General features: G+C 36.2%; 1 protein-coding gene across 2 annotated transcripts in view; it reads right to left on the bottom strand.

Moving 5' to 3' along the window:
• Window positions 1-27,968, bottom strand: part of LOC128666888 (cytochrome P450 2G1-like) — a 161,720-nt gene that overhangs the window by 30,357 nt on the left and 103,395 nt on the right. The window contains exons 5-6 of one of the 2 annotated variants that reach the window (XM_053721696.1): window positions 25,754-25,930; window positions 17,719-17,860 (exon numbers count right to left, since the gene is read on the bottom strand). In XM_053721696.1, the coding sequence (XP_053577671.1) occupies window positions 17,719-17,860; window positions 25,754-25,930 (319 nt within the window). The remainder of the gene's footprint in view (window positions 1-17,718; window positions 17,861-25,753; window positions 25,931-27,968) is intronic. The other variant, XM_053721697.1, reaches the window with a different exon arrangement.

The following is a 27,968-nucleotide window of genomic DNA, read 5'->3' on the forward strand; positions in this document are numbered from 1 at the left end:
AAACAAAACAAAGTGAACAGGTTAATAAAACTAACGCTCTTATCACATTAACGTCACATTGCACATTTTTTAAACTACTAACATTGATTTTGTGCTAAACTAAAACTTAATAAAAATGAATTTAGAGCATAAATTATTGGTCATAATATAACCTCTTTAAATTTCTCAAGATCATGCATTCTTAAAGGAACACTGAGCCCAATTTTTTTCTTTCGTGATTCAGATAGAGCATGCAATTTTAAGCAACTTTATAATTTACACCTATTATGAATTTTTCGTTGTTCTCTTGCATTCTTTATTTGAAAAAGAAGGCATCTAAGCAATTTTTTTGGTTCAGACCCATGGAAAGCACTTTTTTATTGGTGGGTGAATTTATCCACCAATCAGCAAGAACAACCCAGTTTGTTCACCAAAAATGGGCCGGCATCTAAACTTACATTCTTGCATTTCAAATAAAGATACCAAGATAATGAAGACAATTTGATAATAGGAGTCAATTAGAAAGTTGCTTAAAATTGCATGCTCTATCTGAATCACAAAAGAAAAAAAATTGGGTTCAGTGTCCCTTTAAAGGGACATGAAACCCTGTTTTTTTTCTTTCATGCTTTAGAAAGAGCATGCAATTTGAAACAACTGTCCAATCTACTTTATCTAATTTGCTTCATTCTCTTGATATCCTTTGTTGAAATGCATATCTAAATAGGCTGAGTAGCTGCTGATTGTTGGCTGCACATAGATGCCTCGTGTGATTGGCTCACCCATGTGCATTGCTTTTTCTTCAACAAAGGATATATAAAGAACGCTGCAAATTAGATAATAAAAGTAAATTAGAAAGTTGATTTAAATTGTATTCTCTATCTGATTCATGAAAGAAATTTGTTGGGGCTTCATGTCCCTAACTGTGGTTATGAGGAACAAAAGACTCCACTCACCATCTTTAACATTAAAATTTTATTGGTGTAATTAAAATAATCCAGAGTGTCTCACAGAAATCAGGACTGAAGTGAAGGCCGCTTACGCGTTTCGGCTATTTGACCATATTCACAGCCATATGGTCTTAACCTCACACCAACATTTAAAAGAAATAAAGTACATGATTGGCTAATACACCATTAGCAACTCTTCCCTGCCTAAACCTTAACATACCCTTCCACTTCAACTATCAATACAACCATAATGCAAAATAACCTGATGTAACAAAATAACTGGAAATATTTATTGCTACAGATTTTATCACAGCTACATCATTATGATATTAACTGGGGGTATCTATATCTCTAGTGATATGGAAGCCAAACTGTTGGGGTACAGGACTGGTTCTCTAAATTATTTTAAAACATTGTTTTTAGATTTGATTATTAAAAGTACAGTAAAGACAAAATTAAACTTTTTTTATTATTATTCAGATAGAGGCATTTAATTTAAAATAACTTTACAATGTGTTTCTTTTGATCTAATTTGAATTGTTCTATTGGTATCCTTTGTTCAAGCAGCAATGCAATGCAAGACATCCCAAGGTCTACATATCACCAATCAAAGTGGCGATATAAGCCTCAATATACATATGATCATACCACATAACTCTGTGGCAGTAGTGAGTTGAGCTTGAGGACATAACTGTAATAATATACATGGGCTTATCTTGATGTATAATATACTTTTAGTATCATTACAAGACATTCACTCATAGTACACAACCTATATGTACAAATATATGCTAATTTATACAAAAAGATATTACAGTGCCAAGAACATTATACAGACAAAAAGGGCACCTTAAGTCAACCTAAGACACGTTAAATATATGACATGAAGCCTGTGCCAGCCTACCTCCAATCATACTCATGGTGTAGCCAATAGATCAATAACTCACAACTGGTCATCATCGAAGGACTATATCTATGTACATCAAATAGTTAAGACCGCTCTAATCCTATTGGGATCCAGACATAGCCTCTGGTTTGGCTTTCATAATACATAGTAGATAGATAAGGTTGAAAAAAGGCCGAAGTCCATCGAGTTTAACCTATAAATATCTAAAATACTTACAAAAAGCTCCAGTTAAGCATAAATAACCCCACTAAAAGGTGACTCATTTAATACTAGCAATCATATCCATGAATTTTGTTTATATACAGAAATGTATCCAGACTATTTTTAAATGTATCTAGGGTATTGGCATTCACTACCTCCTTTGATAATGAGTTCCACAATTTTATTGCTCTTACAGTGAAAAAACGTTTCCGTTGCAGGAGATTAAATCTCCTTTCCTCAAACCTTAAATTGTGACCTCTTGTCAGAATCAATTTTCTAGGAATAAACAGAGCTTCTGCCATCTCTGAATATGGGCCTTGAATATATTTATATAAAGTAATCATGTCACCTCTCAAGCGCCTTTTTTCCAAAGAAAACAGACTCAGTTTGGCTAGCCTCTCCTCATAGGTTAATTTCTCCAATCCCCTTATTAGCTTTGTGGCCCTTCTCTGAACTTTTTCTAGCTCTGCAATATCTTTTTTTGCGATCGGTCCCCAGAACTGCACTCCATACTCAAGGTGAGGTCTTACCAGGGCTTTATATATATAGTGACAGAATTATGCTTTCCTCCGGTGAATCAATGCCTCTTTTAATACATGCTAGTATCTTATTAGCCTTTGAAGCCGCTGCCCTGCATTGTGTACCCATCTTTAGCTTGTTATCTATTACTACTCCCAAATCCCTTTCCTCCTCTCTTTGGCCAAGTCTTGTCCCATTTAAAAAATATGTTGCCTGCTTATTTTTACTTCCAAAATGTAGAACCTTGCATTTTTCTGTATTAAATCTCATTTTCCATTTACTTGCCCATACTTCTAATTTTTGCAGATTCCTTTGTAATGAAAGTTCATCCTGCTCTGACCTAATGACTTTACTTAACTTAGTATCATCTGCAAAAATAGAGATATCGCTATTTAATCCTTGCTCCAAGTCATTTATAATGACTTCTCTTTTGTACCATCTAGCCAGTGGTCTATTGACTAGGTCTTGACTCTGTCTTTCAAAGTCTGCATGGTTGGAGCAGTTGCGCTTTGTACGAATGAATTGACCTTTTGCTATAGCATATGGTGCTCTTCTAGGATGGCTGCTTTTGCCATGCAGCAATGTATTGCCCAATATGGGCTTCCTGTATATGGTAGAGTCTACTTTATGTGTTGTCTCATTGGTAACTAGAGTAACATCTAAGTAATTAATTTGTAAGATGTCAAATTCATAAGTGAATTTGAGCCCCCAAGGGTTCTCATTCAAATACTCTGCAAAGCTTTTTCCTTTTCTCCTCCTTCTGTCCACACAAGTATCAGATTGTCAATAAAACGATGACAAGATTCACCTATGATGGAACAAATTTTGCCCCCATGGCTGTATCTCGGATCTGGAAGTAATAAGTATTGTCAAAATATTTGTGTGTCAGCAAAATTCATGTCACAGTTAATACGTTCTCAACAAATTCAGCTGAATAGTTAGTAAAAGTGTTCAGAATATCTAATGGCCTCTAAACACATATAATGTGGTAGTGATGAGTAAAGAAATACCACATCAATAGTTAACCAACCATATTCGGGTTCCCAGGCTACATGTTCAAGCTTCAGAAGCAAGTGTTTAGTATCTCTTAAGTAGCTATGTAGCTTAAATACCATTGGTTGTAGTATGCTGTCAAGCCACTCTGAGAGAGGTTCACATATCGAACCTATACCAGACACTATGGGCCTTTCTTTAACTGCCTCTATAGACTTATGTACCTTGGGAAGCACATAAAATATAGGCGTAACTGGCGTTTTCACTAGTAATCAAAGGTATCATAATCTATTTGTCCTAGATGTAGACCATCATCCAATATGGAAGCCAATTCCGTCTGAAATCTGTTAGTGGGATTAGCTGGCAAATTTGTATAACCATCCTTGTTATTTACCTGTATTAATACCTCATTGACATAGGAGTGTTTATCCCATACCACCACACTACCTCCCTTAATCGCTGCCTTTATGATTAACTCATCATTCATTTTTAGATTGTCTAAGGCCACTTTCTCATCTTTAGACAAATTGGGAAAATCCCTATTCAGACGTGCCGATAGCTAAATCAAATCAGATTCAATTCTCTTTTGAAAATTCCATAATATATCCCCTCTGTGCTATACTGGGTAAAATATGGACCTCTGCCTAAACCCTGTATGGGAATTACCAAGGTGCTGATCTCTGTCACTTTCCTGTTCTTTGAGTTCCAAGTTATGTACATCTCTAACCTCAGAGAAGTCCAAATGCAGATCATTAGTATACAGATCATTAGTATACAGGTTGGAAGACCCATTTGTTATTGTTCTTCTGATTCAGAAAAGTAATACTTCCTTAAGGTTAGTTGCCTAATTAATTTATTCACATCCCCAGGGAGTATCAAACAAGTTGAATCTGGATGGAACAAAGCCTAGACCATAGCCCATGACTTTTGTCTCAGTAGCACTTAGTTGATAGTTAAGTCAATAACATTTGAACAAGTTGTTTTCATTACTGGTGGTATTTGTTTTGATTGGGATTCTTTCCCTGCCTCAGGGGGTAACGTAGTTGGCTCTTTTTTGGAGTTGCCCCACTGTCTGCCTCCTCCTCTTATGGGGTTTCCTGGGGGGAGCTGAAAAACCTGTTCCATCTCAGCAAGGTCTATCTCTATTTCTCCAACATTGGTGTGTCTGGTCCACGGCGTCATCCTTACTTGTGGGATATTCTCTTCCCCAACAGGAAATGGCAAAGAGTCCCAGCAAAGCTGGTCACATGATCCCTCCTAGGCTCCGCCCACCCCAGTCATTCTCTTTGCCGTTGCACAGGCAACATCTCCACGGAGATGGTTATGAGTTTTTTGTAGTTTTATTCTTCTATCAAGTGTTTGTTATTTTAAAATAGTGCTGGTATGTACTATTTACTCTGAAACAGAAAAGGATGAAGATTTCTGTTTGTAAGAGGAAGATGATTTTTAGCAGACAGTAACTAAAATCGATTGCTGTTTCCACACAGGACTGTTGAGATGAAGTAACTTCAGTTGGGGGAAACAGTTAGCAGTCTTTTCTGCTTAAGGTATGACTAGCCATATTTCTAACAAGACCATGTAATGCTGGAAGGCTGTCATTTCCCCTCATGGGGACCGGTAAGCCATTTTCTTAGTTAAACATAAAAGAATAAAGGGCTTCAAAAAGGGCTTAAAAACTGGTAGACATTTTTCTGGGCTAAAACAATTGCTTTACTAGGCATATTATGCAGATTCTAACTAATTATTGGTATTATAATCTTGGGGAACGTTTAGAAACACGGCAGGCACTGTGTTGGACACCTTTTTCAGATGGGGGCCTTTCTAGTTATAGGCAGAGCCTCATTCTGGGACTGTATAGGGGTTAAATGTAAAAACGGCTCCGGTTCCGTTAATTTAAGGGTTAAAGCTCTGAAATTTGGTGTGCAATACTTTTAATGCTTTAAGACACTGTGGTGAAATTTTGGTGAATTTTGAACAATTCCTTCATACTTTTTCACATATTCAGTAATAAAGTGTTTTCAGTTTGAAATTTAAAGTGACAGTAACGGTTTTATTTTAAAACGTTTTTTGTGCTTTGTTGACAAGTTTAAGCCTGTTTAACATGTCTGTACCATCAGATAAGCTATGTTCTATATGTATGAAAGCCAATGTGTCTCCCCATTTAAATTTATGTGATAATTGTGCCATAGTGTCCAAACAAAGTAAGGACAGTAATGCAACAGATAATGATATTGCCCAAGATGATTCCTCAAATGAGGGGAGTAAACATGATACTACATCATCCCCTACTGTGTCTACACCAGTTATGCCCACACAGGAGGCCCCTAGTACATCTAGTGCGCCAATACTTATTACCATGCAACAATTAACGGCTGTAATGGATAACTCCATAGCAAATCTTTTATCCAAAATGCCTACTTATAAGAGAAAGCGCGATTGCTCTGTTTTAAACACTGAAGAGCAAGAGGACGCTGATGATAACTGTTCTGACATACCCTCACACCAATCTCAAGGGGCCATGAGGGAGGTTTTGTCTGATGGAGAAATTTCAGATTCAGGAAAAATTTCTCATCAAGCTGAACCTGATGTTGTGACATTTAAATTTAAATTAGAACATCTCCGCGCACTGCTTAAGGAGGTGTTATCTACTCTGGATGATTGTGACAATTTGGTCATTCCAGAGAAATTATGTAAGATGGATAAGTTCCTAGAGATTCCGGTGCCCCCGACGCTTTTCCTATACCCAAGCGGGTGGCGGACATAGTAAATAAAGAGTGGGAAAGGCCCGGCATACCTTTTGTTCCCCCCCCTATATTTAAGAAATTATTTCCTATAGTTGACCCCAGAAAGGACTTATGGCAGACAGTCCCCAAGGTCGAGGGGGCGGTTTCCACTCTAAACAAACGCACTACTATTCCTATCGAAGATAGTTGTGCTTTCAAAGATCCTATGGATAAGAAATTAGAGGGTTTGCTTAAAAAGATTTTTGTACAGCAAGGTTACCTTCTACAACCAATTTCATGCATTGTTCCTGTCACTACGGCAGCGTGTTTCTGGTTCGAGGAACTAGAAAAATCGCTCAGTAAAGAATCTTCGTATGAGGAGGTTATGGACAGAGTTCAAGCACTTAAATTGGCTAACTCTTTTGTTTTAGATGCCGCTTTGCAATTAGCTAGATTAGCGGCGAAAAATTCAGGGTTTGCTGTCGTGGCGCGCAGAGTGCTTTGGCTAAAGTCTTGGTCAGCGGATGTGTCTTCCAAGACAAAATTGCTTAACATTCCTTTCAAAGGTAAAACATTATTTGGACCTGATTTGAAAGAGATTATTTCAGACATCACTGGGGCCCACACGCCCTCCCACAGGATAGGTCTTTTAAGGCTAATAATAAGCCTAATTTTCGTCCCTTTCGCAGAAACGGACCAGTCTCTAATTCTGTATCCTCTAAGCAAGAGGGTAATACTTCACAACCCAAACCAGCCTGGAAACCAATGCAAGGCTGGAACAAGGGTAAGCAGGCCAAGAAGCCTACCACTGCTACCAAAACAGCATGAAGGGATAGCCCCCTTAGTGGGGGGCAGACTTTCTCTCTTTGCTCAGGCTTGGGCAAGAGATGTTCAGGATCCTTGGGCGCTAGAAATAGTTTCTCAAGGTTATCTCCTGGAATTCAAGGAACTACCCCCAAGGGGAAGGTTCCACAGGTCTCAATTATCTTCAAACCAAATAAAGAGACAGGCATTCTTACATCGTGTAGAAGACCTGTTAAAGATGCTAGTGATAAATCCAGTTCCAATAATAGAACAAGGAATGGGATTTTATTCCAATCTGTTCATAGTTCCCAAAAAAGAGGGAACATTCAGACCAATTTTGGATCTAAAGATCCTAAACAAATTTCTCAGGGTACCATCGTTCAAAATGGAAACTATTCGAACGATCCTACCTACTATCCAGGAAAATCAATTTATGACTACCGTGGATTTAAAGGATGCGTACCTACATATTCCTATCCACAAGGAACATCATCAGTTCCTAAGGTTCGCTTTTCTGGACAAGCATTACCAGTTTATGGCACTTCCATTTGGATTAGCCACTGCTCCAAGGATTTTCACAAAGGTACTAGGGTCCCTTCTAGCGGTTCTAAGACCAAGGGGCATTGCAGTAGTACCTTACTTGGACGACATCCTGATTCAAGCGTCGTCCCTGTCAAAAGCAAAGGCTCATACGGACATCGTCCTAGCCTTTCTCAGATCTCACGGATGGAAGTTGAACAAAGAAAAAAGTTCTCTGTCCCCGTCAACAAGAGTTCCCTTCTTGGGAACAATAATAGATTCCTTAGAAATGAGGAATTTTCTGACAGAGGTCAGAAAATCAAAACTTCTAAGCTCTTGTCAAGTACTTCATTCTGTTCCTCGTCCTTCCATAGCGCAGTGCATGGAAGTAATAGGATTGATGGTTGCAACAATGGACATAGTTCCTTTTGCACAAATTCATCTAAGACCATTACAACTGTGCATGCTCAGACAGTGGAATGGGGATTATACAGACTTGTCTCCGACGATTCAAGTAGATCAAAAGACCAGAGATTCACTCCGTTGGTGGCTGACCCTGGACAATCTGTCACAGGGAATGAGCTTCCGCAGACCAGAGTGGGTCATTGTCACGACCGACGCCAGCCTAGTGGGCTGGGGCGAGGTCTGGGAATCCCTGAAAGCTCAGGGTCTATGGTCTCGGGAAGAGTCTCTTCTCCCGATAAACATTCTGGAACTGAGAGCGGTATTCAATGTTCTCAGAGCTTGGCCTCAACTAGCAAAGGCCAAATTCATAAGGTTTCAGTCAGACAACATGACGACCGTTGCATATATCAATCATCAGGGGGGAACAAGGACTTCCCTGGCAATGAAAGAAGTGACCAAGATAATTCAATGGGTGGAGGATCACTCCGGGCACTTGTCTGCGATCCACATCCCAGGAGTGGAAAATTGGGAAGCGGATTTTCTGAGTCGTCAGACATTCCATCCGGGGGAGTGGGAACTCCATCCGGAAATCTTTGCCCAAATAACTCAATTATGGGGCATTCCAGACATGGATCTGATGGCGTCTCGTCAGAACTTCAAGGTTCCTTGCTACGGGTCCAGATCCAGGGATCCCAAGGCGACCCTAGTAGATGCACTAGTAGCACCTTGGACCTTCAACCTAGCTTATGTATTCCCACCGTTTCCTCTCATCCCCAGGCTGGTAGCCAGGATCAATCAGGAGAGGGCCTCAGTGATCTTGATAGCTCCTGCGTGGCCACGCAGGACTTGGTATGCAGACCTGGTGAATATGTCATCGGCTCCACCATAGAAGCTACCTTTGAGACAGGACCTTCTTGTTCAGGGTCCATTCGAACATCCGAATCTGGTTTCCCTCCAACTGACGGCTTGGAGATTGAACGCTTGATTTTATCAAAGCGTGGGTTTTCAGATTCTGTAATAGATACTCTGATTCAGGCTAGAAAGCCTGTAACTAGAAAAATTTACCATAAAATATGGAAAAAATATATCTGTTGGTGTGAATCTAAAGGATTCCCATGGAACAAGATAAAAATTCCTAAGATTCTATCCTTTCTACAAGAAGGTTTGGAGAAAGGATTATCTGCAAGTTCTCTGAAGGGACAGATCTCTGCTTTATCTGTTTTACTTCACAAAAGACTGGCAGCTGTGCCAGATGTTCAAGCATTTGTTCAGGCTCTGGTTAGGATCAAGCCTGTTTACAGACCTTTGACTCCTCCCTGGAGTCTAAATCTAGTTCTTTCAGTTCTTCAAGGGGTTCCGTTTGAACCCTTACATTCCGTAGATATTAAGTTATTATCTTGGAAAGTTTTGTTTTTGGTTGCAATTTCTTCTGCTAGAAGAGTTTCAGAGTTATCTGCTCTGCAGTGTTCTCCGCCCTATCTGGTGTTCCATGCAGATAAGGTGGTTTTGCGTACTAAGCCTGGTTTTCTTCCGAAAGTTGTTTCCAACAAAAATATTAACCAGGAGATAGTTGTACCTTCTTTGTGTCCGAATCCAGTTTCAAAGAAGGAACGTTTGTTACACAATTTGGACATAGTCCATGCTCTAAAATTCTATTTAGAGGCTACTAAAGATTTCAGACAAACATCTTCCTTGTTTGTTGTTTATTCTGGTAAAAGGAGAGGTCAAAAAGCGACTTCTACCTCTCTTTCCTTTTGGCTTAAAAGCATTATCCGATTGGCTTATGAGACTGCCGGAGGGCAGCCTCCTGAAAGAATCACAGCTCACTCCACTAGGGCTGTGGCTTCCACATGGGCCTTCAAGAACGAGGCTTCTGTTGACCAGATATGTAAGGCAGCGACTTGGTCTTCACTGCACACTTTTGCCAAATTTTACAAATTTGATACTTTTGCTTCTTCGGAGGCTATTTTTGGGAGAAAGGTTTTGCAAGCCGTGGTGCCTTCCATTTAGGTGACCTGATTTGCTCCCTCCCTTCATCCGTGTCCTAAAGCTTTGGTATTGGTTCCCACAAGTAAGGATGACGCCGTGGACCGGACACACCAATGTTGGAGAAAACAGAATTTATGCTTACCTGATAAATTACTTTCTCCAACGGTGTGTCCAGTCCACGGCCCGCCCTGGTTTTTTATTCAGGTCTGATGAATTATTTTCTCTAACTACAGTCACCACGGTATCATATGGTTTCTCCTATATATATTTCCTCCTGTCCGTCGGTCGAATGACTGGGGTGGGCGGAGCCTAGGAGGGATCATGTGACCAGCTTTGCTGGGACTCTTTGCCATTTCCTGTTGGGGAAGAGAATATCCCACAAGTAAGGATGACGCCGTGGACCGGACACACCGTTGGATAAAGTAATTTATCAGGTAAGCATAAATTCTGTTATTTTCTTGACTACTGTCTTTAGATGTTATAACTGAATATTTGGTACCTTTGTCATGGTTTGATTGGGTTTTGTTAAGTTGTTTATTAAACATAACTGTCTTCTTGGGCGGTGGACGCTGTGATTTTAGTATAGAGTTTAAAGAGTTATCTGTTCTATTTGGGAAGCTCTTTTCTAGGCTCATCTGACTGGTCTGAGTTGTCACCTGAATCAGTATTGCCTGATAGGTTGGTACCTGTTTTGTTTTTATTTTAAACACCTATGTCTAGCACTTCCGTTTCTAGACCTACTCCTTAACCTTTTTTGCCAAATGTATACCTTGCCCATATTAAAATCTGCAACATCCCTAACAAACTTCTCATGTTTAGACTGTATTAAATCCTTTTTAAGAGCAGCAATAGTATCTTTAAGTATGATATCATATTCCTTATATTTGGACTCCAATGTGCACAAGTCTAACTCTCTTTGTAGAATTTATATTTGCTCTCTAACCATTCTTTATTGATCATCCTTATATTCAATAATCAATGACATTAACTTATATGAACAGTCCGATAGAGAGTTGTTCCATTTCCCTATAAAAATCTTATCTTCTGTCGTGAAGGTGGGAAACTTTCTAAGTCTCAACCCCCTAGGGATTATTCCTAGACGTATGTGCCTTTCTAACATCCATTTGTGCAAGAAAAAGGCTTTTTTGAAGAGAAGCGGATGTTAAAATCAAATGCAGTACATCATTTATAATAATTTAGTCTAAAAAGTCTAAATCTAAGATCTCTGTGTGTATGGATGATTAAATAAAAGTATTGTACAAAGGTGAGATATTATAATACACAATTTTTAAATATATACATCCAATTCTACATTTCTGATCTTAGCACAGAAAAAGCTATCAAATTAAATATATTTAAACTATTGGAACTCGAATCTGTAAATATGCAGAGGTGATGATAATAAATATTCAAAGGTAAGTATTCAAAGGTAAGTATGTGGATCCACAAAGGTAGAATAATATAGTAAGTAATTTATTAAACCATATATTTAAAAATGTATACTTTAGTACAAAAGAAGCTCTCAAATATATCTTAAAGTCTAGTTAAAAAAGTTTTTCAATACTGTAAAAAAGCTGTTTTTCAAAGTACAAAATTAAGAGAATAAAAAAGCATAAAAAATCACAAGATATATAAAAAAAAATCATAAAAAGATACAAAAAACGCAATATAAAATGTTAATCTCTAATGGAAGCTTGATGTCATAAACTATAAATGTGAAACCATCTCAAAAGGCTAATAAATTACTTACTATATTATTCTACCTTTGTGGATCCACATACTTACCTTTGAATACTTACCTTTGAATATTTATTATCACCACCTCTGCATATTTACAGATTCAAGTTCCAATAGTTTTAATATATTTTATTTGATAGCTTTTTCTATGATAAGATCAGAAATGTAGAATTGGAAGTATATAATTAAAAAATGTATATTATAATATCCCACCATTGTACAATACTTTTATTTCATCATCCACACACACACATAGATCTTAGATTTAGGCTTTTTCATTTCTAAATTATTATAAATTATGTACTCCATTTGATTTTAACACCCGCTTCTCTTCAAAACACCCTTTTAGGAAGAAGATATTCTGAAGTGAGGAATATGAGTTATTAAATCCAGGGCCCTAATACTCACACTTACCTAACATCCATTTGTCCCATTTTAATTTAGTCTCTCTTTTCATAAGATTTTCCATATTCTGGAACCTATCACCTAGGGGGTTGTCATCAGAACTCCCTGTTCCAATTCCTCAAGATTTGCTATGGATGTTATAGAGTAGATATCTCCTACGCCTTGAGTCATTTTAGCAAACTTAGTTGCAAACTGTATCTCTCTCTCTCTCTCTCTCTCTCTCTCTCTCTCTCTCTCTCTCTCTCTCTCTCTATATATATATATATATATATATATATATATATATATATATATATACAGTATCTCACAAAAGTGAGTACACCCCTCACATTTTTGTAAATATTTTATTATATCTTTTCATGTGACAACACTGAAGAAATTACACTTTGCTACAATGTAAAATAGTGAGTGTACAGCCTGTTTAACAGTGTAAATTTGCTGTCCCCTCTAAATAACTCAACACACAACCATTAATGTCTAAATCATTGGCAACAAAAGTGAGTACACCCCTAAGTGGAAATGTCCAAATTGGGCCCAAAGTGTCAATATTTTGTGCGGCCACCATTACTTTCCAGCACTGCCTTAACCCTTTTGGGCATGGAGTTCACCAGAGCTTCACAGGTTGCCACTGGAGTCCTCTTCCACTCCTCCATGACGACATCATGGAGCTCGTGGATGTTAGAGACCTTGGGCTCCCCCACCTTCTGTTTGAGGATGCCCCACAGTTGTTCAATAGGGTTTAGGTCTGGATACATGCTTGGCCAGTCTATCACCTATACCGTCAGCTTCTTTAACAAGGCAGTGGTTGTCTTGGAGGTGTGCTTGGAGTCGTTATCATGTTTGAATACTGCACTGCGGCCCAGTCTCCGAAGGGAGGGGATCATGCTTTGCTTCAGTATGTAACCGTACATGTTGGCATTCATGGTTCCCTCAATGAACTGTAGCTCCCCAGTGCCGGCAGCACTCATGCAGACCCAGACCATGACACTCCCACCACCATGCTTGACTGTAGGCAAGATACACTTGTCTTTGTACTCCTCACCTGGTTGCGGCCACACATGCTTGACACCATCTGAACCAAATAAGTTTATCTTGGTCTCATCAGACCAAAGGACATGGTTCCAGTAATACATGTCCTTAGTCTGCTTGTCTTCAAACTGCAGGCTTTCTTGTGCATCATCTTTAGAAGAGGTTTCCTTCTGGGACGACAGCCATGCGCAGACCAATTTGATGCAGTGTGCGGCGTATGTTCTGAGCACTGACAGGCTGACCCCCCACCCCTTCAACCTCTGCAGCAATGCTGGCAGCACTCAAAAGTCTATTTCCCAAAGACAACCTCTGGATATGACGCTGAGCATGTGCACTCAACTTCTTTGGTCGACCATGGTGAAGCCTGTTCTGAGTGGAACCTGTCCTGTGAAAACGCTGTATGGTCTGCAGCTCAGTTTCAGGGTCTTGGCAATCTTCTTATAGCCTAGGCCATCTTTATGTAGAGCAACAATTCTTTTTTTCAGATACTCAGAGAGTTCTTTTCCATGAGGTGCCATGTTGAACTTGCAGTGACCAGTATGAGAGAGTGTGAGAGCGATAACACCAAATTTAACACACCTGCTCCCCATTCACACCTGTGACCTTGTAACACTAACGAGTCACATGACACGGGGGGAGGGAAAATGGCTAATTGGGCCTAATTTTGACATTTCCGCTTAGGGGTGTACTCACTTTTGTTGCCAATGGTTTAGACATTAATAGAGCACATAGAACATTGAGTTATTTTGAGGGGACAGCAAATTTACACTGTTATACAGGCTGTACACTCACTACTTTACATTGTAGCAAAGTGTCATTTCTTCAGTGTTGTCAGATGAAAAGATATAATAAACGGGTGTACTCACTTTTGTGAGATACTGTGTGTATATATATATATATATATATATATATATATATATATAAAACCAAAAATGATGTATAGAAACAGGGGATATGTCAGCTGATAATCAACTCAGAACACAATGTGGAACAATATATGATCCAGATAAATACTGGTAATATATATGGTAATGATAACCAAACAGGATCCAGAGTCCCAATATGTAAGGAGAATACATCAAAAGCTCAGCTGGTCAAATGACTGATCAAGCGAGCACACGCCATATGCTGATGAAAACAAGCTCCTCAATCTAGTGTTATCCATAATGCAGAAAAGAAAACATAAACAAAGATCATAGCTCCAGCAAGGCAGTCCCAGGTTAGTAAAACATGATGGGGTCAAAGGAGGGATCATATTGGTCAATTAAGAGCAAGCGGTGAAATGAGCAGAGAGATCAGTGGATGCAGGGAATGGATGCAGATAAGTCAAGAGATGCAAGCGTCAGTCACCTATCACTAACTGTAATTAGACTCATACCTCCAGGCAAACAGGTGTTTCAGGAAAGCTTATAGCCTATTTATCAATGCCCAGACATATCTTGCTCTTAAGATTCTATTTGAAGACATGGCTACGCTATGAGGTGCCTATATGTAAGTCACCTCCTTCTTTTCAAATTGCACACGTATAGGTTTCCTTTGTTATCATTGGGTGCTCTCTGTCATTGCCTGTTGCTGAACCTGCCTTGCCTTGTGACCTGCTCTATTGCTAAGCCCATTGGTACTAGGAATAACAAGCTCGTTATTCTTTGGTGTTGTGTCACTCTCGGGCTTCCGTAGCCCTAATACACAGAGGCTGTAAGAGTTCACTGAACTCGTAAAGTTTTCTAACAAGTTATACAGTGGATTACATTGGAACATTCATAGATGCGAGGAGGAGATAAACACCTTGGGATATAATTCCAGAGGACGAACAACTAAAGGCAACTGGTGTAAGTATATATATGTATACACCTTGCCATTGGAATTTTGTATTTGCCTTAAAAGGATTTTTCTGTCCTTTCTCTCGCCCCTACTCTGCAGTTTTTACAATTCTTCAGTTCTTCAGCTTGTGCCATTGACACGCTTGTCTAAAACCACTGACCAACAAACGGCTTTGCTTTTTTACAAAAAAGACCTTTTACAATTAGACTTTTTAAAGAAATACGGCCTTTTAACTTTTATCTTTTGGAGGTTCATTTATTGCAATATATGTCAATGTTTATATGTGAAACGTTGTATGTTTGATCTGATACAGTTTTTGGTCACTGTTTGTGCACTTTGTAGGCTATACTCTGCCTGTTTTATTTTTATTTTTTTACTTCATTTTATTTTTAGCTCATAAAATTATAATGATATGCATTTTATTTATGATGTTGATGTTTTAAAATGAAATATATATATATATATATATATATATATAAAAAATATATATATATATATATATATATATATATATATATACAGGTATACATCTAATATTCATTAAAGGGACAGTCAACACCAGAATTTTTGTTGTTTAAAAAGAAAGATAATCCCTTTATTACCCATTCCCCAGTTTTGCATAACCAACACAGTTATAATAATACACGTTTTACCTCTGTAATTATCTTGTATCTAAGCTTCTGCTGACTGCCCCCTTATTTCAGTTCTTTTGACAGACATGTAGTTTAGCCAATCAGTGCTCAGTCCTAGGTCACTTTACGTGGATGAGCTCAATGTTATCTATATGAAACATGTGAACTAGTGGTCAAAATGTATTCAGATTAGAGGCAGTCTTCAAGGTCTAAGAAATTAGTATATGAACCTCCTAGTTTCAGCTTTCAACTAAGAATACCAAGAGAACAAAGCAAAATTGGTGATAAAAGTAAATTGGGAAGTTGTTTAAAATTGCATGCCCTATTTAAAACATGAAAGTTTTTTTTGGACTTGACTGTCCCTTTAAGCCAATTACTACACACATTTAGCTGCTCTATTTAGGGCAGCACAGCTGTATACAATTACCAGCCTGCAGATCTCTGCAGACATTGTAAATTAACCCCTTCTAGTGATTTATGACATCAGCCAATCTGATTCAAATATACATTTTAAACTATCACTAACTAATCAAATTGCTCGATACTTGTGTCATTGATCACTCATTAGAACTTTTAAGTGCCATTTGTTACATTGTGTATTATAATTTGAAAGTATGTATATGTGAATTTAGAATTAAAGATAAACATTGATGCTGACATTAGGACACACGGTGTAATATTTTAGACAAGGATTTTAACATTCCAATTGATGTTTGATTCAATATAATCTTAAACTGATAGTTCAAAAGGATAGCCCACCTAACATTAAACTGTCATGATACAGATACAGCAGAAATTAAAATCACCTCTTTACTGTCGTGCTATTTTCAGTGTATTTCTTCCTTCTCTTGAATTTATTTTTCAGTAATAAATGTCATCTTTTATGTCAGCCCATTTTATAACACCTGTGAAGGGGTGGTTTTTAAAACTAGATTGCAATCAGGAGGGGTTACACAGGTACAGACAGAAAACTGGCCCAGTTCTTAAAATATCCATTGATTGCAAATAAATACATAGGATACCCTGATCACATGTTATATTTGCAATTGTTCCTGCTCAGAATAATAATACATTTACACTATGGACATATAGTGGTATAAATAAACACAGAGATATGAAAGACAACATTGTTTAGAACAAAAAAATGGAATTTAGGGACATGAACTGTAAATATGTTTGCAAAAGATTTCTGACATAACACACACACACACACACACACACACACACACACACACACACACACATACAGTATATATACAGTATGTATACAAGTATGTGCAAATATATATGTACAAATTCTAGCATGAGATAAAAGCATATCATGACTTCTAGAAATACAAATACACATTAATGTATGTGAAAGTATCATATAGCAGATTTTTTATATAACAAATACATTTAAAAATAACTTTCTATGAGATATTGTTTGTTGAGGTATAAATGTAGCTATTTCTTGGACATTAACAGTTGAAAAATAAAAGATTAGCTTTAGAGAAATGTGCTTGTTCATCGACAGTAATGAAATGGTATAAATAAAGTTGGGAAAAACCGCAACATCGATGACTGTTAGTTAACAACAGTCCGATACTCTTCGCACCGTACTTCATGCGCATGTTTTTGACGTTTTTTTTTATAAATAAGGGGATCGTATTCAGATCCGTGTCAGTAATGTCTGCCTAGCGTATTGACGCCAGCGGATGCACTGAGATTGACGCTTTGATAAATTGACCCCAAGGTCTTTAGTCATGCTAACCTGACAAGCAAAAAGTATAAAACTGCACTTGCGTGAACGAGTTTAGTATCAACTTGTAAAATGTGCGCAAGTTAATGTAGCCTCGAAATTACAACTGGTGTTACTGATCATAGTGCTCTACTTGTAATCTAGCCCATATTTGGCAGTGTTTTCCCCATGTATTTCTTTTTTTAATATAGATGAAAATACAACAAGGATTACAGCAAACATGTACCCAAATATGGGGCATCCTTTTTTTGAATAAAGCCCATAATGCACAAAATTTTAGCTGGGTATACTTCTTGGGTTATACAACTCACAAACAATGAGTTGACTATGCGTTTGAAATGTTTAGACCTTATAAGCTTTGACTTACCTTGTATCTCAGGATATGTCACTAGTATTAAGAGAGCATGCTTTAATGTGGTGGGGACAGTATCCATCCCTCCAAGAAGTAAGTTGTGAACTGTTATCAAAAGATTTCTTATGGTGAACTGAGACTTAGGATTCTGTTTTTCCTGTATATAGCAAAAAAAAGAAAGAAAAGTAGGTATTTATCTATATATCATATATTCAAATATGCAATTTCCCTTTTAAACCTCCTTTACTGCAAACATAAAATATATTTCTTCATAAATCACCTCCATATACATAATGATGTTCTTTATTGTTACACTATTGGCTAGATTAAAGATGGCACTCTAAGTGAAGTACGGGTCGCAATATCAATATCATGACTGCGCTAAGTTTAGCACAGTATTACAGGTTGAAAATAAATGCGAACATGCAAGCACAATCGCATTTTACGCTCGTTGGGTTAGCGAGACTAAAGCCCTAGTATAAAGGGTAGGAAGTTTAAAAAATATTGCATTAAACATAAATACATTAAAATATACAGTAACACTCATTTATACACTATCTGCTAAAAGGTATTCATATATATACAACCTATAAGGGTTTGAACGTATATGGTATATGACAAGGTGTTGGGCATGAAAAGCCTATAACATATACATATATATATTAATCAATGCAAGACAGTACACTTATCCATATAGTGGTGCAGAGTTTGCAGATATATAAATGCTTTGCAATCAAAACTCAGTAATCATATTCTTTGAAAGTGTATATCCATTTATTGGAAAAGGTTTCCAAACGTTTTGGCCCTCACCTGGCCTTTCTCAAGGTAACCTTCACAGTGCACAATGTTTCATATTTATACACCCAGCATACCAACAAAAACAGGAACTAGTTGCCAGAGTGTGTCTCACCTATAACCTTTGGAATCTTCAACAAGAAACATGTTGGGATCTTTTTTCTTGTTGAAGATTTCAAATGTTATTGGTTGAAGATTTCAAATGTTATATATATACCCGGGCAAAATGGACATTACCCAAGCAACTGTGGGTAAAACCTGAAGTAATGTAATTCCCCCATCTACACTATTTATTTTGCATCCGCCTGAGGGTTCAAGGAAGGTGCCCTGCTGATCCTATGGCATCCACCCCTTGTGAGGTTTACTAGGGGGGCTTTGTCCCCCTTGAACCCCCCCAGATGGAGGCAAAACATATAGTGAAGATGGGGGAATTACAGTGCATCATATCTGATGTGGTGAACCTAGGAGATTTAGGATGTTACATTGGGCTTTACCCACAGCCGCTTGGGTAATGTCCATTTTACCCATGTAATGCTAGGATTACCCAATATCTGACTTTACCCACAACATATACACATATACGTTTATAAATATGAGTGTGTGTGTATATTTGTAAAATATAAAATTAACCCAAAGGGTTAATTTGTTGGAAAAGGAATCTATTATTGATTGCTCAGAAGTAGAACTTCTCTCTGAGTGGGAAACTGCCCTTGAGACTTGTTTCTTCACCTTTTTGGATATTTTAACAAGATATAGACAAAAAAAGGTTAAAGATATATCCGATCAAATTAAAGATATCAGAGAAAAACTTAACAGTTTTAAAGGTGATGTCTATTATCGTGAACTAGATAACGACAATAGGAAAAAGGTAGAAAGATTCGAAAAACAAGTCGAATCAAATAAACATAGTAAATTTTTAAAAGATCTACACAAACACAAACAAGTATTAACTGATAATAGTTCTACAGATAACCTTATTAATATGGGGGAAATTGAACCTGAAGGAATATAATCCAAATACCTCAATAGAAGGGGCTCACTGCTCAAATTGGTCGTCTGTAGATTCTGCTGACTTTGCAACTAATAAAAGCTTTGGTGCATTATATACTAAGAAAAACATTGGTAAATTACCACAAAATAATAAAAATAATAATAAAAAAGGGAAGAAATTCTCGACTTACTATAATGACACTACTAAAAATAAGAGTCATAAAAAACAATACACCAACCCTTCCAGATTTCATGAACAACCCACAAGATATATGAATTCAAATAGAACATCTGAAAGAACAGACCAGTCGAATACACAACATTTTAAATGGCAGAATAGGAGGAATTATAATGAACAGAGTAATCATTCTCATGTGAACCATACAAATTTTTCCCATAAAAATCACTCTTATAATACAAAAAGTGGGGATTTTTTAGGATTAGGTCCATTTTGAAACAATTACAGACCAAATTATGTTCAAGAAACCAAGGAGTGGGTAGAAACCCCCGAATGGAGAGGAAAGTGGGTAAAAAGAAGATTAGGAGGGGATGTAGAGGAGTTCGACACAGAAAGAAAAATGAAAAGATCATTAGGATAAATGAGAATAGATAATTGATGAAAATTTTCAATTTATCTAAAAGACCTTTTACTAAACAAGAGGAAGATATACTTAAAACGGGTCTTTCTTTTGCTCCTACCATAGGCCCCAACTCATTTACTCTGTTCGTGGACTGGAATAAGTATATTTGTAAACTTACATTACACAGGCATTATAAAAAGAATGAGGGTTCTCTGGGGGAGGAAAATGAAAGTGATATGAATACTATAGATCAAATTAAGGATATAAAAACCCTCGAAACCCTAGAACATTTACTAGTGGAAAATTAACAGCCAGGAAACATCAAGACAGTCCTAACATACGATCCACACACCCTGTAAAACCTAAGTCCATTTTTTATCCCATTCAGTCCAAAGGAAGTTCCATACCAGTATTTAATAATCTGGTATTGGATGACTTTAAAAAAATGTGCCAGAATTACAAAATAAAAAGGGATAATCTGACTAAGTAAGATAAACTTCTATTGGATGAAATTAAAAAAGATAAAGAGATTGTTATAAGAGAAGCGGATAAGGGAGGTAGAATAGTCGTACAGGATAGAAAAGATTATATTGATGAAGCAAATAGACTTTTGGGGGAAACTAAAACTTATCAAAAACTAATAAGAAACCCTACAATTGAGTACTTTCAAATATATAATGGTTTACTAGATGATGCCAGAGATTCAGGAACTTTAAATATAAATGAGTTAAAATTCCTAAATGTTAGTGAGCCAACAACAGCCATTTTATATCATTTACCTAAGGTTCATAAAGATCCCTTAAAACCACAAGGCAGACCTATAGTTTCTGGAATGGATTCCCTTACGACTAAATTGTCGGAATTTGTGGATACTTACTTACAGCCCATTGTACCCACTCTTAAATCCTATATAAGGGTTTCTATGGATATTATTGAAAAAATCTCTAGTATCAAATGGAGTGATAATTACCAGTGGGTTACAATGGATGTAAGTAGCCTTTACACGTGTATCCAACACAACAAAGGGATCCTATCAGTTGATTTTTGGCTAAAAGAAAGAACCACTTTACCCTCAAATAAACAACATTTTCCATTATCATCTATTGAATACATTCTAGAACATAATTATTTTCTCTTTGAAGAAAAGTATTATCTTCAAATTAGTGGCACAGCGATGGGGACACGCTTTGCCCCAAGCTATGCCAATTTATATATGGGCCATTGGGAAGAAACTGATATATGGAATAATAATCCCTTCATTTCATCTATTACATTCTGGGTGCGTTTTATCGATGATATTATGTTCATTTGGAATGGGAGTGAAGAGGTCCTGTCTGACTTTATTAAGTATGTTAACATAAATGACAGAAATCTCTCTTTCACCCACAAAAACAATATCAAAGAAATCAAATTTCTTGATCTGATACTAACTCATGATTATAGTGATATTACCAAAGGATTATACAGAAATGATACATATAGGAATGGTTATCTGCACGCCAGAAGCTGTCATCATCCAAATTGGATTAAAAATATCCCTTTTGGACGAGTTCGCAGAAACTGTAGTAAGATCGAGGATTTTGAAAAAGAATCTGTTACCCTGATTAATCAATTCATTGAGAAAGGCTACCAAGAAAAACTTGTGAAAGAAGCTTACCAAAGAGCGACATCTTTAGAAAAGATTTACTACGGGTAAGGAAAGGTAAGAATAATAAAAATAATAATAACATCAAAGAAGGTGGAAGCAAGTTTGTTACAACATATAATCAGGGGGCAAGATAAATTAAAAATATCATAAAAAAACACTGGCATGTATTGGAAAAAGACAAACTTGAGGGCCTTACAACCAGTGGTCCCCAAATCATCTTTAGGAAGAATAAAAATCTAAAGAATCTATTAGCACCCAGTCAACTAAGGGAAGCAGGTACAAATAACTGGCTCCATGGACATAGTGTTGGATTTTATAAATGCAACAGGGCCAATTGTGTAGCCTGTGAGCACCACTTTGATAAAAGACCATCAAAAGTGATAAGATCCACTAACAATGACTCATTATGTGAAATTAATTCACTTTGCAACTCCAAGACAGATTTTGTTGTCTATCTATTACAATGCAGTTGTAACCTTCAATATATTGGACGTACCACCCGCCCATATAAAACTAGACTATTGGAGCACATCACAAATATTAAACAGGGCTTCAAGTCACATAATCTGTGCCTCCTTTATAGGAATTTCCATAATCAGGATCCACATTGTTTGAAGGGAAATATTTTGGAATGTATAAAACAAAGAAAGAGAGGGGGTAGTAAGACCCTAGATTTAAGACGTAGGGAGTCTTATTGGATTCACAAGATGGGGACACTGATTCCCTATGGTTTAAATAAAGATATTGACTTGGCAGCATTCCTTATCTAGAAGGGGTGCCTGAAGAATAAGGAATAGTTATATTTATAAAAAATATGTAGCTGTTTTATCATTTACTACCCACTATTTAACAGGTTATTTCTAACTATTGTTTCTCTTTTTAGATTAGACATGTTTTGTTTTTTAAGGCCACCTTTTAAGGTTAATTTTTTATTGTAAAGTGATCGTCACTGTATGTGATCCAGTGTATTTGCAGCACATTGCGTTTGGAATTCCTGAAGAGTTTTTAGTTTCACGTTTTTATATTTACATTTTTTAACAAATTTAATATGCACATAAGCTTTTTTCACTAAATGAAAAGCATATTTTTATGTTTTGTACCTGTTATCCTTTTTTTTTATTATTATTATATATATTTAATTCATCCTAAGTAATTATATATTTTTTTTTAAAAAGGGCGCTTTTTAAAATATTTTAAAATATTATAAACATACCAATTACTAATAAGTCAATACAATTTTTTCATTTGTATATGTTTACTTAGATCCGAAATACTTCTCTATTCGGCAGTATCTAAGTTTAAACCCCATCTAACATACAAATGGTTAAACTGAGTTTCATAGTGAAGAGCCTTCGCCTCCCGGCTTGACATATTCTTGGGATGTGGTCCAGCGGACCAATCAGTAGGTGTGGAGTATAGGGGGCGGGTCGGCGCTAAAACCTTTAAAAAGGGCTACTTGCCGCATTCAATACATTGCCTCTGATGAAGAAGGAACAATCTTTCAAAGACTTCGAAACGTGTCAGGTGTTTATGTACCAGTTTTACATTTTTGGTTTATATTGAATACTCGACTTTGACTCTTCACGCTGATTCCAAACGCATTGGGCATTTTAATTGCAAACAGGCCATTTTAGCTTTGTGCACAGCATCCAAACTGCAATTCAACACCCTCTATTTATATGTGCCTATGTTACCTCATATCATTGAGGTTGAATATTGTAAGTGTTTTTAAACCTTGCATGTTGATATCCATCTTAATAAATTGAATTACACTATTTTTTGCGCCTCTCCCTTTACTCCATTTATGTACTTGAGCCTCACGAAGAGATCCAAGGGGAAGTGATTGGTTAACCACTCCAGGAACAGAAAGAGCCGCATGAAGGACCGGAAAGGAGAGGGGACGTGGTTACTCACACATTCCAATTACAGACTGAGGATTGATCGTAATACAGATCCTAGCAGCGCATAATTACCTCATATTATATTAGCTTGTAAGTACACTCACTGGAGGGGTCAAGCCACGAGATTGCTGTGTATTCCGATTTTATATTTGCATACTTTTTCTCTACATGGACAATTATTTTAATAAACAAGGACTCATATGACCTTTGCTATTTATTATATTTTATTTTCCGCCACTTCCAGTGGTGTAGTGTTTTATAGTGAATCGTATGGGTGGTCCCCTTTTATGATTGTGCCCAAATAGAATTTCATATTAGATGTTCTGCAGTACCTTATCCATCCATTAGGCTCACTTTTTCATAGAAAAGATATTAGTTAATATATTTTATTTTTATTTTTATTTTGCTTGTATTTGTGATATGCTTATACATTGCGCATCAGATCTGTGATCATATCTAGTACTATTCTTATGATCATTCCCAGCGCTTAACACGCCCCATTTTCTTTGTTTCTTTCTGTTAGGGACCAATTGGAAAAGTTGGTCCCGCCTTTTGGGTTTTGTGTTTTTAGCAGCAGGGACTGTTCATAAGTATTCTACTTTGTTTCAATATTTTGTTAAAAAGGGGTATATACTATTTAATTCCTCCAGCTGCTAATTATTTTTATGTGTGTATCATTTATTGTTTTATGCATTTATAATATCTGTGATTTAACATATTTTATTTATTTACCATTTGTCACTTCTTATTATATATTTAAACTAGTTCTTGCGCCCCATAACAGAAGCTGACCCCTCTGCTAGCCATAGGAGTCTTCTACTTCGTTTTTTTATATATATATATATATATATATATATATATATATATATATATATATATATATACACATGAATACATCTGTTTAAATATGTATATACATACATATATACACATATAAATACATATACACACATGTATTTATATATATATATACACACACATATACACATTTGAGCCCTTTCCAGTTGTATACCTTAAAACATGTAAAATCATTTACAATTAATATTTAATCATGTGTTTTACTGTGAATATTTTACATTCCAATGTTCTCCACATATACAGGAAAATGTCCTGCGTATTTTTAAATATATATATATATATATATATATATATATATATATATATATACTGTATATATACAGTATATATATATATATATATATATATATATATATATATATATATATATCAAAATAACAAGAGTATTGCATTGAGCAATGATACTTTTTTTATTGGACTAACTATACATTTATAAGTTGACAAGCTTTCGGAAGAGTTCCTTCCTTTATCAAGTCAGAAGCAATACTCAAGTATTTTGATATCTAAATCTCTGGACTAACACGGCTACTCCAATCAACGTATATATATATATATATATATATATATATACACATTTTCTTCTATGTAAAGAACATTGGAATGTAAAATTCCTGCTGGATATAGCGCACTAGATAAAGTGTGGTTGGGTTAGCATGAGTGTTTTTTCTTAAAATCAGCTCAATTGAGGTCTATGGGGATAAGAAGTTAACGAGGTTTGCGGCATCTGAAGTCCTGAAGTTAACGTTTGTTGAGTTATACTCAAGTGCAATCTTTGTACTTTCAACTTGTAATATATGAGCTAACCTGTTTGAACAAAAGCTTACTTCTAGCTGTGTTTATGATATTATTTACCGCTCCACTTGTAATCTAGCCTTATATAATTAACTATTTTATGTTCCCTATGTATTATACCTTTTTTTTACTGACTCTTTTATCCAATGAGATTTATTTCACCATATAACTCTTCCTTTAACTCTTCTTGTTTCTCACCCCTCCTATTAACTTCTCTTATTGCTCTATAAAAACCCTCAATTAAACCCTTCATATTTCTTAATGTCCCCTCATTATTATTATTATGCTTATTGATCTATTTAATTTCTCTGTATAACTACTTCTACTGCTCCATATAACACTTTTTTTATAATTTCTAGAAGTAAATGTTTCCCTAAATGTCTTCCTATTGGTTGATATAAACCCTCCATATAATGCTCCCCATTTTCTCATGTTGACCCTCATATAATACAAGAGATGTGGTTACCATCTGGATTTTCAGTTACCTGTTCCATTTTGATAAGGAAGCAATCAATAAAATCTCTGGGATTGTCAGGATCTAGTGATTTCTGGTTGAGTGATACTCTGTCTTGTATATAGCCAATCAGTTCTTCTGATACATCATAGATCTTTTTGTGTGGCCCTGGAATGTATTTCATTAGCTCAGGAAGCACGTCCTCCAGCTGTAAGAACACAGTTTATTAAAAAAATCAAATTTGAATACAAAGTATATACTGTTTATTATTTAGAAGGGAACAGCACTGGAAGCAGAGGAATTTGTTATTTTAATGATAAGAGTCTGGAATTTACATCTCTTCATAGAAGACTTGAGGTTCCTTACTTAGACGTTGTTCTAAGGGGGAATATAGACAGCAAGAAAATAGAGAGTGAACTTTTTTATAATCCCTTCAAGTCAAATAATGTGCTTCAGTAAAGAAGTTCCTATCCAAGATGTGCTGGTTTCGGGATGGTAAAAGGTGACTTTTTATTGTTAAAACATAATTGCACCAATCCAGAAACATTTCTTTCTGAAAGTATATTACTGACTGATACATTTCTAAAAAAAAAAAAAAAAAGGTTACAAAATCACTCTGAGAAGGCTTCATCACAAGTGCGAGATATAGACAGATCTATTCTTTTACAAAATAACAAACATAAAAGAGATAGCACAATAGATGAGGACAAAGTAATCTTTAACACCAGATATAGCAGACAGTATGGGAATGTTGTTAAGATCATTAAAATAAATTTGCCAATTTTAATGGGAGATGATTTGGTTGAATAAAAAGAAGGCTGTCGTTTGGTTTCAAGACGCAGAACAGTTGGTTGTTATGCAAAGGCCACTATAAACAGTAAAGCTTGCAGATTTGCTTTAGTGGGCAAACAATTTTAGTCCAAAGTAACTCAGAAAACCTATGATTTGGACAGCTGTACCAACTGCAGTTCAAGTTATGTCATCTATTTGGTAAATTGGCAGGAGTGTAACTTACAGTACATGGGCATAACCATAAGGGATGTTAGAATGTGGATTAGGGAACATTTAAAGGAACAGTCTACACTAAAATTGTTATTGTTTAAAAAGATAGATAATCCCTTTATTACCCATTCCCCAGTTTTCCATAACCAACACAGTTATATTAATATGTTTTACCTCTGTGATTACCTTGTATCTAAGCCTTTGCAGACTGCCCCCTTATATCAGTGCTTTTGACAGACATGCCGTTTAGCCAATCATTGCAGACTCCTAAATAACTCTACGGGAGTGAGCACAATGTTATCCATATGACACACATGAACTAGTACTGTCTAACTGTGAAAAACTTTCAAATGCTATGAGCTAAGAGGCAGTTTTCAACGGTTTAGAAATCAGTTTGAGTCTACCTAGGTTGAGCTTTTCAAAAATACCACCAAGAAAACAAAAGCAAATTTTGATGATAAAAGTAAATTGGAAAGTTGTTTAAAAATGCATGCCCTATCTGAATCATAAAAGTTAAATTTTGACTAGACTGTCTCTTTTTAAATGATCCACTGGTAATCCATGTTCGGCTCTGGCAGCAAATTTTATAGAAAAACATGGATGCCAAATTAAGATTAATTAATTAAGAGTTTAAGATGGATGGTGATAGACCAAATAAAGGAGCCCATTAGATTCGGGGACATGGATGCCCTCCTCTGTCGTAGAGATGCTTTCTAGATTTTTTCTTTAAGGACACATGCTCCACTTGGTTTCAATTCAGAGGCTGACATTATTAATGTTTGGCGTTAGGATCCCCCCCCCTTCCTTATTTGTGGTCGAGCCCTACAGACTGTATTTTGCCTTTGGGGATCAAGAATTAAATGGGATGCCAAAGGATTTTGCATTCTGGTTATGGTAATTCAAGACATATATACTTTTAAATATAACTCTTATCTGAGAAGTTATGTACTCCCAAGACTGAGTTCTTATTGAATTTATGTATATTGGTGTAACAGATAGGCTAGAGTGCATGATGCCATTTGTTTGGTTTCTAATAATTCTTTCCCCTTTCTCCTTATGTTTTTTTTCTGCTCTCCCATTTTCACCCCTCCCTCTTTGTTTTCTATACATATCTTGAATAATACATTGATATATGTAAATTATTAATATGAGGATATATAGGTGTTTAATGGGACATTTTTTTGCCAATCAGATGCAACCTTAGGGTATATATATATTCATTACAGCTTAATAAATATAGGTCA

This window comes from Bombina bombina, chromosome 7 (genome assembly GCF_027579735.1).
Source record: "Bombina bombina isolate aBomBom1 chromosome 7, aBomBom1.pri, whole genome shotgun sequence".
Taxonomy (NCBI): domain Eukaryota; kingdom Metazoa; phylum Chordata; class Amphibia; order Anura; family Bombinatoridae; genus Bombina; species Bombina bombina.